The 16378-nt window shown below is 39.1% G+C and overlaps 2 protein-coding genes across 2 annotated transcripts; both read left to right on the top strand.

Annotated features, from left to right (window-relative positions):
• Positions 1 to 175: 175 nt before the first annotated feature.
• On the top strand, positions 176 to 2815 carry MELLADRAFT_45579 (uncharacterized protein; the record flags this gene model as incomplete). Its single annotated transcript, XM_007416606.1, has 8 exons — positions 176 to 493; positions 600 to 727; positions 824 to 945; positions 1053 to 1306; positions 1386 to 1615; positions 1717 to 1873; positions 1975 to 2083; positions 2201 to 2815. The coding sequence occupies 8 exons, from the start codon at positions 235 to 237 to the stop codon at positions 2472 to 2474; spliced, it is 1533 nt and encodes a 510-aa protein (XP_007416668.1).
• A 5268-nt stretch (positions 2816 to 8083) lies between these two features.
• Positions 8084 to 11412, top strand: MELLADRAFT_112202 (uncharacterized protein; the record flags this gene model as incomplete). The annotated part of the gene is made up of 4 exons (XM_007416607.1): positions 8084 to 9275; positions 9349 to 9745; positions 9809 to 10911; positions 11132 to 11412. 4 exons carry the CDS (start codon positions 8084 to 8086, stop codon positions 11410 to 11412), a joined length of 2973 nt encoding a protein of 990 aa, XP_007416669.1.
• Between the last annotated feature and the right edge of the window lie 4966 nt (positions 11413 to 16378).

Below are 16378 nucleotides of genomic sequence, written 5' to 3'. Positions count from 1 at the left end.
AGGTGACTCCCAAGTTTGTAAAATCCAATGGGTTTTGAAGTATTGGTTATGGGGTTAAGTATATTTACATAACTCGTTAAGGTACTTTATTAGTTGAAAACAGAGTTACATAAAACCGATTAAAATTTAATCCATCGATACAAAAAATCCAATCATCTATACTCGCTCTCCCCCTTGCCCTTGCACTTTCACTGATCCAAGAAGATATCACTTTCAATCAATCGAACTTCAATCATGGCATCAAAAGATTTACTACACGATCCCTTAGATTTATCAGAAGAATCAGAATCAGAATCAGACACCGAACAAATCCAAAGCAAACCTAAATCATCAAATCCTACATCTTTATCAAAACCTAATGTTAATAAGAATGGAAAATTGATTTCAAATCTTCATGTTCCAATTGAAGATATTAAAGAAGTTAAAGTAGATACTTCTAATTTAAATCCTTTAAGTCCTGAAGTGATTTCTAAACAAGCTACTATTAATATTGGTAAGTTTCTCGGATTCTTTCTTTTTCTTCTTCTTCGGTTTTTCGTGCTTTATATGTTCGATCGATCATTGATGATTTTGTGAGGTTTTTTGATGGACGGGTTTAGGTACTATTGGTCATGTAGCTCATGGTAAATCAACTGTCGTGAAAGCTATTTCTGGAGTACATACTGTTAGATTTAAAAACGAATTAGAAAGGAATATTACCATTAAATTAGGTTATGCCAATGCCAAAGTCAACCAGTCTTTATTTCATCTTCATTTCGTTTATTTTAAACTGACTTTTGTGTTTTTGTTTTCGTTTTGTTGGGCATGGCGATTCATTGTATAGGTTTATAAATGTGAAGAAGAATCTTGTGATCGTCCTGGGTGTTATAGAAGTTATGGATCTGATAAAGAAGATCGACCGATGTGTGACGTATCAGGATGTGGTGGTAGAATGAAATTAATCAGGTACCTTTCAGAACCCCTCCTCCCTCGATCATCTCTGAACTTCAAATCCTGATCAATTTATTATTTTGGGTGTTTGGGAAATGGGAAAAAACAAAACAAAAAAACAGACATGTATCCTTTGTAGATTGTCCAGGTCACGATATCTTAATGGCTACCATGTTATCAGGAGCAGCTGTGATGGATGCAGCTCTTTTGTTGATTGCAGGAAACGAACCTTGTCCACAACCTCAAACTTCTGAACATTTGGCAGCTATTGAAATCATGAAGTTAAAACATATCATCGTTTTACAAAACAAGGTGGATTTGATTTCAGAATCAGCGGCTGAGGAACAATACAAGACGATCCTTAGTTTTGTTAAAGGTTTGCATTTTTCTCTCTTTCTCTCTTTTCGAATGATTGAGTTTGATGTTTTGGGTTGGGTTTCGTTTTCGGTTTGTAGGTACAGTAGCTGATTCAGCACCTGTCGTACCGATTTCGGCTCAATTAAGATATAACATCGATTCAGTTAACGAATATATTGTGAAAAAGATTCCCGTACCATTACGTGATTTTAGTGCAGATCCTAGACTTACGGTCATCAGATCGTTTGATGTGAACAAACCAGGTGCAGAAGTAGACGAATTAAAAGGTGGTGTAGCTGGTGGTAGTCTTTTACAAGGTGTCTTAAGGGTACGTTCAATCTTTTTCTCTTTCATCTTTAAAACTTTAATCATCACTGGATCTTCTGTTGAATCTTTTGGTTTGGTTCTTTTTTTTTGACGGACGTTTAGATGGGTCAAGAGATTGAAGTTAGACCTGGTGTGGTGACTAAAGATGCAGAAGGAAAAATTCATTGTAAACCGATCAGAAGTAAGATTGTGACGCTTTTGGCTGAAAAGAATGAATTGAAATTCGCTGTACCTGGTGGATTGATTGGAGTGGGAACTAGTTAAGATTTCATTTTTTTCACTTTTCTTTTTGAATCGAAGTGAATCATGGATTGGTTTTTCTAATCAGAGGGATATATGTGTGTTCTTCTTCTTGAATAGAAATCGATCCTCAACTTTGTAGAGCTGATAGATTGGTTGGACAAGTTTTGGGAGGGGTTGGAAAGTTACCTAAGATCTTTACTGAGATTGAAATTAATTATTTCTTACTGTAAGTTGATTTTCAAGTGTTTTTTATATGATTTCGAAAGAAAAAACATGATGGAATTATTTGTTTCCTGAAACTGATGAATTCGAATTTTGTTTTTTTTTCTTCATGACTTACTAGTCGAAGATTATTAGGAGTTAAAACAGATGATAAAAAACAAACCAAAGTATCAAAACTAACCAAAGGTGAAATCTTAATGGTCAACATTGGTTCGACTTCAACCGGCGGTAGAGTGATGAGTGTAAAAGCCGATTTAGCTAAAGTTTTATTAAACCAACCTGCTTGTACTGAGATTGGAGAAAAGGTAGCCTTGAGTAGAAGGATTGAACAACATTGGAGATTGATTGGTTGGGGTAGTGTTAGAAGAGGTGCTGAGTATGAATTAAATGAATGATGTTTAAACTAAAAAATAAAAACATAAAAAGTTTTATATATACATATATATCAAAAGTTTGGATTTCATATATTAAAACTTTGGGTCATTGGAGAGACGGGTTTTCATTTGGTTTTTTTAGTTTATAAGATTTTTTTGATAAAGATTTAGTTGAGAAAGTTAACTTTTAAAAGAGGAACCCAATCGAATTAGAAAATACTTTTTTTTGGTTTGGATTTTCAAACAAAGGATTATAAAGTAGAAAAATATCTATGTATACAGAAATGATGATCAAAACAATTGGGTTGGAAGAGTTGTTGAGGTTTTTGATTTCATGATGATTTAAAGTTTTCATTTTAATTAATGATGTGTAAGGAATTGTGCAAGATTTCTTGGATCAAGTTTGCAAGTTATTTTTTTGACAAGCCCTGGTATTGAGTTCCAACTGGTGCAAACACTATTTGAGCCCAACTTGCAAGATCTGTGTGCTCATATTCTGCACAGGATTTGGGCAAATTGATTTTTTCAAGTTTGATTACCGTTGTTAAGATGTTGAAGGTTTGGTCATGATTTCATTTGAGGGTTTAATAAGTGATTTTCTAGGTGCATTATGTAAGATTAAATGTGCCGGTGATCAATAAGATTTGCTTCCAGTTGTGTTAATTTAATCGTGATATGTTTTAAATCAAAATGTTGAAGTGATTGAAAAAGAGAACTTTCACAGATCATTGAAAGACCTTTCTCGACGTCTGAAACTCAAGTCAAAGGAATACGCTGGTAGTATCTCAACAGAAAAGACCTCCATGGTAAGGTGTTCACACTCACACCAGTATGTGGCAGAAACAACTTCACCCAAGATACTAGGATCAACGCTGCCACAATTACTTTACCAGTATTGGTATTGTAGCGGTATTGTAGTTTTTTTTTGGGTATCGTATTGTCAGTATCAGTATTGCAGCCACAATACGGTACTGCCCAATCCTCCTGGCAGTATCGTGTATGGCGTTACTTTACTTAGTATCGTATTGCCCCCCGAGTACAATACTGGAATGGGCCCAAGGAAGTATCGAGTACAAAATCTCTATTGATTTTGTGTCTGGGAGTGCAATACTACAATACAGTATCAGTATCTGATCGGTATCGTGACAAGATACGGTACTAGGTATTGGGCGGCACAGTATTGCCATTGCGATACTTTACTGAGCATTGTATTGTGGGTACAACTACGTTACTGAGGCTCAGTTTCTCTAGTATTGTAGACCTGTTACTTTACTGAGTATCGTCGATACGATACCAGTATCGTATTTGTGGCAGTGTTGCTAGGATCAGTGGTTGCTGGGTTTCCAGAAACAGCTGGTGCGGCCAAAATATCTGGAGCTGCAGAGACAGCTGGTGCTGATACCAAAGGAAGAAAGGACTCTGTTTAAGAGGAGGTAGAAAGAGGAACAGATGTAATGTATCCTGTCACTCAAAATTAAAAGAAGGCTGATACTATACTCAACACCTTAGAACTTAACACTACACCAAATCAATAATATACCATGGAATTTAGAAAAGTCAAGATGTAGAAAATTCTCAGCAATGCATGAGAGGTGGGAAAGATTTGAAAAAGTTCTGGTCGAATCAGTCTGTGATTTCCCATCATTTTGCATATTTTTTCATATTTTTACCTTGAGTTTGGAAGATGTTCCATAGAGGAATGGGTCTGGGCTCTGGTGTAAAGGACTTTTAGTCCTCACTTGAAGGAAAATCTCAAAGAGGGAACAGGTTCAGATTTGCCACGTAGTGGACTTGCTTTTCTAGAACCCAAGTACTGATTTATTATATTGCCTGACTCCAAAGGACATGAATCTGAGATCAGTCTCAATTCCCTAAGGAATATACATGAATGAGAAAAGAAAGAGAATTATATAAAAGAGAAATAATGTAATAGAACTCACCTGACTCCAAAGGACATGAATCTGAGATCACTCTCAATTCCCTAAGGAGCCAGTACAACGAGAATTTTCACATGAGAGGTAATATGTAGAATAATTGTTAGGTCTAAAGGTTACGTGTCTAAGTTATAATTCGTGGTGTATGTTTATAGTTGATGTGTTATGCTTGTAATGATGGAAGCATCATTACATCTGGCAGTTCAACCGCTGGTTTACGCTTGACTGCCGTGAGGCAAATGAGTCTTATTAGCGTGCATGAGAGAACGGAACCTGTGTAAGACTGAGAAAAGAAAACACAGAGAAAACTCGTTTTTTGAAACCTGACAAGACTGAAACACATAAGAGTTCAGTGGGTGGAATCATTTTTAGGTACAAACTAACAAGTTTTGTCAAAGGATTTGAAAGAGAACAATCTGAATTGATGTAGTAGAGAAAAAGAGACAGCTTCTTTGATTCAAATAATTAGCCTGGGCAAGTGGGAGGCCAACAAAAAATTAGAGAATTTTTGTTTTAATGACACTGAAGAAAAAGGCTATAGAGAGAGGAAAAACGTGTGGAGTAATAAATTTTTGAAAAAAAAATTATGTGGGACAAACGAGCTTCCAACAGAGGACAGGAATTATAGGGAAATAATTTATTGACACTCTTTGCATCTTGACGTCAATCTTCTGCTGGCATGTGAGATGGAAGTATCTCCGCCAGAGAGGATGAGACGTCAAGGTTCCACCCCGCGTGTTTTCACTACCTGATTGCCTTTTTGACTCATTCCCATACGTCAATACCCATACCAACTCCCAAGAATGATTTTGGGGTGTATTTGGTCCGGAACTCAAATTTTGTCCAAAACTACCCAGGCTTGGGCATAAACTTTTCAACAATCACAAATACAGCAATTTTCTTTTGATCAGTTTAGTAGTTGCACATTATGAAAGCCACATACTGGATCTACAGTTTCCATTTGGATGCTAAAACCCTTGTGGAACAGATTTATAAGCTTTGATAGCTTTGCTGTTGGGGACAGTGATTGCTGTGCCTTTTTCATTTTTGGACACACACACACATTCTAATGTGTATCTGGTAAATCAAACATCTAGCTTTCAGAATGGGCAGACATTCCAGATGTTGACACAAAATTGACAATTTTATTGGTTTCACAAGGTTAATGCCTCCATGACTGCCAGTTTCTGACCTGTTATACACTGCTGCCATAAAAATATGTAAAAGATGCAAAATGATGGGCACACATAGGGGAATGCAACCCCTTTTTGCATATTTTTTGGACCCCTTCTGCCTTGTGTATAATTTTCTATGTCTTTTTAATTTTCTAAACTCAGCGATAAATTTGCAATCTGGAGTAGTGTAAACACTTAACATTACCATATTTCATCTTCTCAATTGTGACCTTGTTCTGACTCTTTAAGGATCTTTGACTGATCTTTGCCATTGTCTCATTTGGAGTCAGGTACATTGTCATAACATGTTCCTCTTTCATTTATTCTCTTTCTTCTTAAAAGGATCTTTGACTGATCTTTGCCATTGTCTCCTTTGGAGTCAGTTTGTAAATAAAACTTTCACTTTGGTTCTAGAAAGCTCTCCGCCACTTTGGTGGTGTCAAACGTCCCAAAGCGCCCCAGAAGTGAGATCATAACTTCAATTACCTTCTATCCTTCCCTTCCTTCAGTGAGGACATACATCGTCCTTACAACAGAGCTCTTCTGTTTTCCCTTATCAACCCTTGTAAAAGTCCTGAGTTGAGGCACTTGACACAGTAAAGGTCAAGGAGACAAGACCTGACAAGGGATTTTCAAAAATTGAATTCAATGTTATAAAGAGAGTTCAGTAGCAGGTTTTTGAGTCAAACAATGAGGACAGGCTGCCAGCAAAACCCTTCCTTGCAAAGGTGGGGAAGGTTGTAATTGATGGCTCCCCCAGAGGTTCCCGCGGGAAACATAGATAAGTTGACATTTCCTAAAGTATCAACAGCAGAGGGAGATGGAACGGAACAATTGGTGAAACCCTTGAGTGGTACAACTAACTGGATCCCCAGAGGGTCTTTGATTATCACCCAGGACAATGACGGGATCCGCCAAAGGTTCCAGACTGACTGGGAGATTATTTGTTGTTTGAAAGACTGGTCTGCAAGATCTTTTGGCCAATTCAATAGCACAACGGCCTAAGCTTGGCCATGGAGGAGACCAGACTTACCCCCCTCCAATTATCATAATTCTCAAGGATCTTATCAATATCTTTAAACTTCTTTGCAGCGAGAAAAGACTCTTCAAGCATAATCAAAAACTGAAAGTAACATAAGGGATTCTAATCAAAAATTTGTAGATAAAAATAATTTGTTTGAAAACTTTTCAGGATAATAGACGTGATAGTCGTCGAAAGGAAATGAAGGGAACATGTCTTTACTAGCCATCCTAGATTCCCATTCCTTACGAGATGAGAGAAACTAGTACCTCGTTCTGCAGGATTGCAGGCAAGCTAAGCAATGGTAACTCTTGCGTACCCGTCTACCGTTATCCGAAAACCTTTTCCCGAAACATTCCCGTATGTCAATACACGACGTAGCAACTCCCAAGCTTACAATCATGTGTCAAGCTGTGTTCAATTGAGACTTGACCTGACTTCTCCATCCAAAAACCTTTTCACTTCACTGATCTCAGTCTTCAATGACGTCTTATATATTTTTTGAATCAGGTACAGTCAAACCGGAAAAGCTTGACCAATTTTGCCCGCAAAACTCGAGCAAATTGGCGGGGAATTGGTGGCAAGCTTTTCCGGTTTGACTGTAAACGATGTCATATCGTCCTGTGGAACAGTGAGACTGGGTATTCTGCTCATCATTATAATCATCCCATCACATGCTTCTTTTTGTCAAGAAATCAAGTTCACTTTGATAATCCTTATCACACCAATCCGCACAACTTCACAACTTCAAAATGTTCAAGTTTAAGGTCGATTCATTTTTGAAATCGATGATTAGAACGAGAGCGTTTTTTTCAATGTTGAAATTTCAAGATTTCCTTCAACTTTTTCTTGAGAAGTGGAATCTGTACTTTTGGTTAATCTAACCATCATCTTCATCCTAATGGGTTGATATGATTGATTTTGTCATATTTGAAGTGATTGATTTGTCTGACATATGCGCAAGGGTAGAGATGAAGCCAACTGACCCGAGTTCCTCTCAGCGCGAGATGGGAAGTAGCTCGCCGAGAGGGACTCACAAGCTGAGTTAGGAGACGAAATCAAAAGAAGAAGATGGATGTAGGCTCAAATCATTGGTGATAGTCCTTTAATCTACTTCCGTGATGGGTATGGATCGATTCAAATGATCTTTTGGGTGAAGCTGTTTATGGTTATCTGCTTTTCTTGAGCTTCCCTTCTGAGTTATAGGTCGATCAATTTTATGAAGTCCATCGTTCAACTTCCATATAGGTGTAATGTTTCAAAGTTCTGTGTCGTTATGATGGTGTGTTGATTCAGTCTCACTTGGGTATATATTTGTAGCTTCAAGTGTCATATCTGATTTGGCTTTCTGAAACAAACTTGCTTGCTACCAGGGGTTGGCACGATGTTTTTTACGACTTCCATCTTGCCTCGGAGGGGGGACTTCGATGCTCTCCAAAGTCACGACCAACAAACACTCCGGATCAGGCATCAAGCGACTCGACCGTGGATCTATCCAAGATGAAGTCATTACGAATTATGATCTTGATGTCCAATTGGCCTATTTCACTGACCGCTACGGGCATTTGGGATTTATCCAAGACCATGGATCACCCTGTTCCAACCACGGAACGCTATACAGACTCATGGCCTCGCTTTACAGGACCTGACAATACAGCACTTCATCAGCAAGAAGTTTCCCGACCGGAAGGAATATATCGGTCGAATGTAGGGCATTCATATCCACAGACAGAACCTTCTTGGCTGGACACGCAGCTCTTCAACGCACATCCCTCGGACGCCTATATAGAACACCTTGGAGAACAGACATACCTTGAAGACCGGCTCGAACGCCCTAAGGACTACAACCACTTAAATCAGCTTCCAGGAATCAAGGCACAGCCACAGTCATGGCTCGACCTGCTCAGTGCAGACGACTTCGATGGAGCTCTGCACAATGATGGCTTCCATTCAAGTAGTCAGAGTCTCAGGCGTCACTCGGGAGTGCACAATATCGACTCTCATGACCCTCTGGCCGTCTGGACTGCACCTCACATCCAGCTCTCACAATCAGTATCAGGACACCACATTCCTGCCGAGCATTTGACTAGATCTTCAGAGAATGAGTTTGCTCATATCCTTGAGCAAAATCACAGAATTCAAACATCTCACGACGTTCACACCTCTAACAACCCACCACCGCCAATCTTAGACAGCACTTCGGGGCTCGATCTGCCCAGCGCAGGCGATGGTGGAGCTCGACACCATGATGCCTTCCATTCAACACGTCCCTACAATGGCTTCACAAGCTTCAAAGGTGACTCAGAAGTCCACAATGAGTACCCGCAACATTCTCCGGGCTTTTCCTATGCACCGCACGTTCAGATCTCGCCATCGCCATCAGGCCACAGTATTCCTACCGAGCATCCGATCGATTTTCTGGATAGTAATCTTGCTCGTATGCTTGATGAAGATGACAACTTTGATACATCTCTTTTCTCTCAAACCTTGAACAATGAGCCCACAGAAATCTCACGCGACGCTTTATGGCAACCCCCTGTTCCTCAAACAAGTTCTTCTGTCTCAAGCGGAAGGTGGCCTCTTGATACCTTTAGGGAGAATCTCGATCATGTCGCTCACGACACAACTCACAGCGCACAGCCCAAATCGGCTATCTCAGATGCAAGGCCAGCGTCAGAGTTGTCTGAAACCTGTGAGTGTTCCTGACTGGGTTTGATTTGGAAGAGAAATCTTTTTCTAATCCTTGATTGGTCTAAGCGTCACAGGGCTCAGAGGTCACTCGAAAGTGCACAATGGATATACTCATGATCCTCTGGGCCTTTCCTATGCACCGCACACCCAGATCTCACAATCGCCATCAGGCCATAGTATTCCTACCGAGCATCCGATTGATTTTCTGGATAGTAATCTGGCTCGTATGCTTGATGAAGATGACAACTTTGATGCACCTTTTGGATCTCAAACCCTTGACCAACCAATCTCACAAGTGGCTTCCTCGCGACCCTCTGTTCCCCAGGTCATTTCTTCTATTTCAAACGGAGAACGGCCTCTTGAAGCTTTCAAGGACACTTCCAGCCATTTCACCCACAGCACGCCTCCAATCACACATTCTATATTACCTATTCCAGAGGCCAGGCAGGCGTCAGAGTTGCCTTCAAGCGTGTTAGTATTTATGATCAGATCCGTTAGGAATGGACTTTTTTCTAATCCTTGATCGGTCTGCAGTGCCTTCGGAGGTCCTCCAAGTACATCGAACCCCCTCCTCTGGTTCTTAATGTCATCACCGGCTACTCGTTTGTATGAAGAATCCCTGAAAAAGGCAGACGTGTCATTGTTTAGATCAGGGCAGCTCAAGCGTCCGTTTCAGACAATCGAAGTCACATATCCATCTTTGAAACAAGAAACTCGTCAGAATCCTTCCTCATTTGATGACAAGGAAGGGCTCATCAGTCAAGTAAAAAGGCGTCGCCCATCCAAAGCTGCCGAGATTGACACCTTGACGTCATCGACACTCCCGAATCAGAAGCCCTCACGGTTACGATCCAAACCCTCTAAAACTCCTGCACTCGACTCCAAAACAAATGATATTCCAAAACTCCCAAAACCTCGTCGTAGACGACCTAAACCTGCTATTGTATTTCAAAGATCGAACCTCAAAGCTATAGAAAAGTATTACGGGTCCATTTGGCGTCTCGAAAAGGTGAAGAAGCAGAAAATGTTGAAGCGATTTGATTCAGAGCTTGCTCAGAAATTTATATTCAATGCCAATCATCCATCAATTTCACCTAGGAAATTAATTGATAGTTATGAACCTAAGATCCAAGCATTTTTGAAATCATTCGACATAGAGCGTGAAATTCCTGGTCATACTGAATATCTACAAGAAAACATGAACAAACTTCTGGATAATTACTTAGAGGTCCTGGCCATATGTTCTGAAGTGGTTTTTTCCAATGGTTTATATACAAACATGGAGGACGATGTTCGTGATGGTTACATCTGGCTCAAGGAAAAATTAAAAGGACTTCCAGAAACTCATTTTGACTACTTACCTATCAAGAATAACAAAGTACCAAGACCAACTACAGATAGAGTATTTTCGGAACCATTCAAGGATCTTTCGACTGTATACGACCGTACAGTCTTTTGGTTACGTCATAGATTATATGAAAAAAGACGTGAAAGCGTGGCAACTACATATGCATTAGACTTTATGCGTCAACATCGAGATCATTGGATCAAATATTTGACTCGGTCAGGGGCTCATCGGTTAAACGTCAAAACTTTGATGGTTTCAACAAACAGGGTAAGACCATTGAAATATACTGGTATAAAATGAAGAGGATAACAAGCGGGGTGATTCAGCTGAGAGAAGGGGTAATGGGATTATATGAGATGTTAGTCTAGGTGTCATTGTAGAAGACCATTTTATCATCTTGATCCCAACAATGAAGGATTGCTACTGACTAATGAGCCCGAGTTGAGATGACCAGCTCTTTAGTTATGCAGTTTAAAATATGATGGTGACCTGAAGTCAATTGTTTGTAGGTAATAGCACCTTGAAATGCTCCCGTCAATTACCATGTTCAGAATGCATAGGTTTGAGGCAAAGAGCTTTAAAATATAAAACCAGATCTGTTCCCATCAAACAGCTTGATTCCTCTACATTTTTTGCATCCAACTACCTTCATAGTGGCGTATCACCCCTACATAGCTTTCCGGAATTTCAAAGGATTGATGGAACACCCAGAAATTGTTATTGTGCCACCAAGGTAGTCTGTAGTCCATTATTAACTACAGGGAGAGCTGCAGGTGCAGATGGGAAATGAACCAGGGTTTTTTGTTGTATCTCTTGGTTCTGATGGTTTAAGGTCAGTATTCTAATATAGTTGCAGGACTATGCAGATAAGCTTGGAGTCTACTTATCTTTGTAATAACTCCTGACAGGCCCACCCAGATATCTCACAGATCAAGAAGTTGTACCACTCTTAGTTTCTCCATCCTCTGACAATATGTTTTAGATTCCTGATGAGTATGTGTAGGTGATTTGACAGCACAAGACTATTCTTGTTACCCGAGGATATTTATCTACAGGTGACTGAGCTATAGTGATTAGTGAAATTATCCTACAAAGGCTGCCTCTCTCATGTGGCACTGTTCTGGAACATGGGGTAAGTCCCACTCTCAAGTACTTGCTTGTCCAAGAGATACTTTTTTTAAGCTTCACCAAGTCCCTCACTCCTTGCAAGGCTTTGAGCAAGACACTTGTCACTAAAAATGGACTTCTGGTGTGAGAAGTGGCAAAAAACACTTCTTAAGGCAAAAGAAAAGGGCATGGCATGGGCCCGTTAGATGTGCTCAAACTTTGAGCTCCCTTGTAGCTCTCCTTGAACTCAAGCATTCAGTTGATACATGATCCAAGTTGACCACTTGTTTTTGAATATACAGGTTTTGGGTGGGTTAGATTACCATCCAGAAAAGGTGAAAATGACCCATCATGGCTCACCCGGTAGCAGGAGATCCAGAACAGGTATGGAGGAGATTGGAATTGGAGCATACATAATAATTTTTTTTGTTACCCCTTTATTTACACCAAGGACTGTTTATCAAGAGACAAAACAAGAAACTCAATGTGTCAAAAAGGGCATAATCTGTCTCAGCCGCCTATCTCCTTACTGACACATTTTTCTAAAGTACTTTTGATTTCACATATTGCACTAACTAACTAGGTATGTGTACTGTAACAAAGGAGGTATCTCAATTTCTTGTGGGTTTTTTACTATATTGCACTACCAAGCCTCTACAATAGATCAATGTTACAAACAGACCAAGAACACTCCCAAAATAAACACATAGAAAGAGAAAATCATAGAGATATGAGAAATGAGAAAAGTATAAGGCATAATATCTTTGTCAAAGTTTGTCATTTAATTTTTTAAATATCTTTTCAGGTGTAAGAATCAACCTGTTGACTGCATAGATTGTGCTGAATATGGATAGCAAGAGATTCAGGTGTGGAAGATTCTTTGTCTGATAAGAACAAGGATTAGGAATCAGTTTATGAAGAAGACTGATGAGTGATTGAAAGAATTCTACAATACCTGATAAGAACAAGGATCAGGAATCAGTCTATGAAGAAGACTGATGAGTGATCAAAAGAATTCCACAATCTAAAGAAAAGCAGATTGTAAGGAAATCTAAATATGAGTTCAATATTGCAAAGAGAGAACTAAAAATGAAGAACAACAACTAACACCTGATAAGAACAAGGATCAGCAAACAGTCTATCACTACAAAGAATATAATGTTTTCTGGGCAGAAGACACAAATATTGATATACAAAAATATTGGGCGGTCAGGAGGAGGGCAAAAAATACAAAAAAATATGGATATTGTTCCTGGTGTTCAGAGCTTCAAGATGAGCATTTTTGTGTATTTTTAGAGTGCATATTGTTGAATGTACTAACAAAAAACCCCATATTCATCAGATATACACCTGTAACAGATGCTGAAATTCAGTTCCTCAGATTGGAGAGGATATTCTGAATTCTACAAATGCTCATAAAATTTGCAATTCTTGCTCAAAAGACTCGCTTTTAGGCTCATTAGAAAGCCACAGTCTCTCTCTAAATGTCTTAATAATGATTCAAGGCTTCATTGTCTCTCACAAGTCAGCTATAGTCACTTTGAAATATCTTCTTCAAAGCCACATAGATTCTTTTCAAAGCTGGACACAGCGCCATGACCTTAATGAGAGAGCTGGAGACAGAGTTCAGCTTTCTAATGAACCAATAATCGAGTGTTTTCCTTGCCAATTGCAAAAGTTATGAGCATTTGTAGATTTCAAATTGTCCTCTCCAATCTGAGGAGCCAAATTTCAGCATCTGTTACAGGTGTACATCTGATGAATATGCGGTTTTTTGTTAGTACGTTCAAAAGTATGCACTCTAAAAATACAAAAAAATACTCAGATAGAAGCTCCCAACACCAGGAACAACAGCCATATTTTTTTGTATTTTTTGCCCTCCTCCTGACCGCCCAATATTTTTGTATATCAATATTTGCGTTTTCTGCCCAGAAAACATTATATTTTTTGTAGTGTATGAAGACGACTGATGAGTGATCAAAAGAATTCCACAATCTAAAGAAAAGCAGATTGTAAGGAAATCTAAATACTAGTTTGATGAAAGAAAGAACAAAAAAGTTTACAAGAGTTGTTTATATATACAGAAACATTGAACACATATCAATCATGTCATGATGTTGAAAGAACCTCTTCTATAATGTGCACTCAAGTGTACATGTCCTGCTCTTGAGCATGACATTGCTACACAACACTCAATTGATAGGCCTTAGGTGTGTCTAATAGTGCAGTAGCTGAATTGATATACAAGCTTAATAATATTAATCAGCAACAACTTTAATCATGAGGATTGATAAGGCAAGAGTGAAATTATTCAAGAAAGACAGGAATTTGAGAATGGTAAACAAGGGTGCTACAGGATTTATTCTTGTGTAATGATGTCATTGAGGGATTTGATGGCTGCCAAGAGTTTCATAATGATATCTAAAGTTATTCTTAGAAATGGGTTGATCTACAAAAATCTTATGATGTAGAAGAAATCAATATTGGATGTGAAAAGAGGTGAAAAGGTGTGCAAATCATCAAGAATGACAGTTTTCAGCTAATTACATATGTCAAAACTTGGCAGATCATGATAGGTGATTGCTCAATCAACTAAGAATGTTACATTTTGTAATAGGGGGTTCCAAGGTGACTTTTTTTGTATATTTACACTACAACAACTTGCCTGTTGTTGTAAAATATGTGTAAATGTTTTAAAGCAGGACACCTTTTTTGTTGGTTTTACTACCTTTGCTAAAAAGCTTGCCCGGTTCAATCGCAAAGAAGAGACAAGAGAGGTCAAATTTGTCCGCAGCTTGCTGCAAGGCCGCTGCGCAGCTTGTCAAGATCCCAAATTTGGCCAATCACAAATTGTGAAAGACATTGACTTCACCTGTGGATCTAGGGACTGATGAGATCAGAAGACGTTTTGCGCCTAGTTGCTTTGTTCTTAAGAGCTCTGATAACTGTGGCAGAATTCACAGTGCCTTGTTGCATGAGGGGAGTTATAACAGGCAACCAGTCAAGAGGAAGAGAAGTGAGGATTGAGGTAGTGTAGATATCATCTACAGTGAGAGGAGAGTATGTTGTGATAAGGGAGTTGAGTTGTTTGTAGATTCTGTGAAGTGAATTGATATGAGCGTCTATATTGCTACCCACCATACGAGTTGTGATGAGTTTATGAAGTAGATGCATTTGGCCCTGTGGTTGAGTCTTCATGAGCTACTCTAAGAGGATACCACATGCCGGCAGCGTCACAACAATGAGGTTTGATGTATTTAAGATTTCCATCTTTGATGGAGCGGGAGATGAGGGTGCAAGCTTTGGTGTTGTTGTTTTCCCAATTGTTCAATCTGTCTTTGACAGCAATTGGTTTGAGGATGTAAGCCAGTTTGGCTGCATCCAGGGTGAGTTCAACTTTGAGCTCCCAGTCATGGTAGTTTGAGTCTTCACTTGGAGGACAAAGGGAGGGAATACCGGTGAGCCAGATTTCCTTCTGATTCTCAGCAGTGGACGACACCATTGGATGAGAGACTATCTTCATGCAACTTTGGACCTTTTCAACACAAAGAGTGGGGAAGATAGAGAGATTGAATTGAATAGAATGATTAAAGTTTTGAGATTTGTATTCAACAAGATAGACTTAGGTGGTAGCCGATGGGCTCATAACCTCTTGAGATCAATGTATGATCTAAAGCAGCATAGAAAGAGACAAAGGAAAGGTGAAAAATATATTTCATATGAGAGAGAGAAAAAGGAGAGAACTAGACCTACCTGAAGCAGTGTAGAAAGAGACAAAGGAAAGTTGAGGAAAAAGACACCTTATACTTTCCTCTCTAAACCCAATTGTAGTGGTAATATAGTAATATTCAGTAGTTGTTATGTACTATAAGCATATCAAATCTTGACACTAAGTTATGAGGTGTAGTTGGTGTTTTATTACATATCACATGTTGTTTTAAGTGCACATGCATATGTAATCAGTATTTTTATGTATTTTGTTACATGTTACATACTGTCTATAGACTGTATGCATATGTAATTAGGTTTCTATGTTATATTTTTATAGTACAAGTTAGTTTTGGGTACATGTATATGTACTCAGGGCTGACATAGGGCCAGCTCTACTGGCCTTAATTGATATCAGAGACTCAACCAGTTCTAGAGCATTGATAATCTAGAGCTGCCCCTGGTTGTTATGGGGGCCAGATGTAGGTGATCAATTACCTAGAGCTGACAAGGGTTCATATGGGGAATTTTATCTGTCAGCTCATTATGAAATAGATATCCATGTCATATATATCCATTATATTGTGTCTCAATAGTCTTCCTTAAGAATTGAGCCTCCCCTCCCCAAGTCTTTACTTGTCGAGAGGAGGTCCAGTGTGGGCTAGAGGCCTTTCAGAATTTTCAGGGAATTTCCATATCCCTTCTAAAATTCTAGAAAGCCAGTTTTTTAAGGGGAACTATTTCATGTTATAGAATCTATGAGCAGTTTATCTTAACTACTCATAGTTTCTTACAAGGAATATCTCCTTCAAAAGACTAGAGCGTGGGGATCCGGGGTCTCCTATCTCTCAGGATAGTGTCGGTCCTGAGCCTCTCCGGCTCTTCCCCACACCGTTGCTAGACTCACACTTTCTCTCTCTTTAAGAAGGACTATGTACTTT

The sequence above is a fragment of the Melampsora larici-populina genome, assembly GCF_000204055.1.
Source record: "Melampsora larici-populina 98AG31 unplaced genomic scaffold MELLAscaffold_62, whole genome shotgun sequence".
NCBI classification, from domain to species: Eukaryota; Fungi; Basidiomycota; class Pucciniomycetes; order Pucciniales; family Melampsoraceae; genus Melampsora; species Melampsora laricis-populina.
The sequence above is the reverse complement of the archived record's forward strand: the minus strand, read 5'-3'. Positions and strand labels throughout refer to the sequence as shown.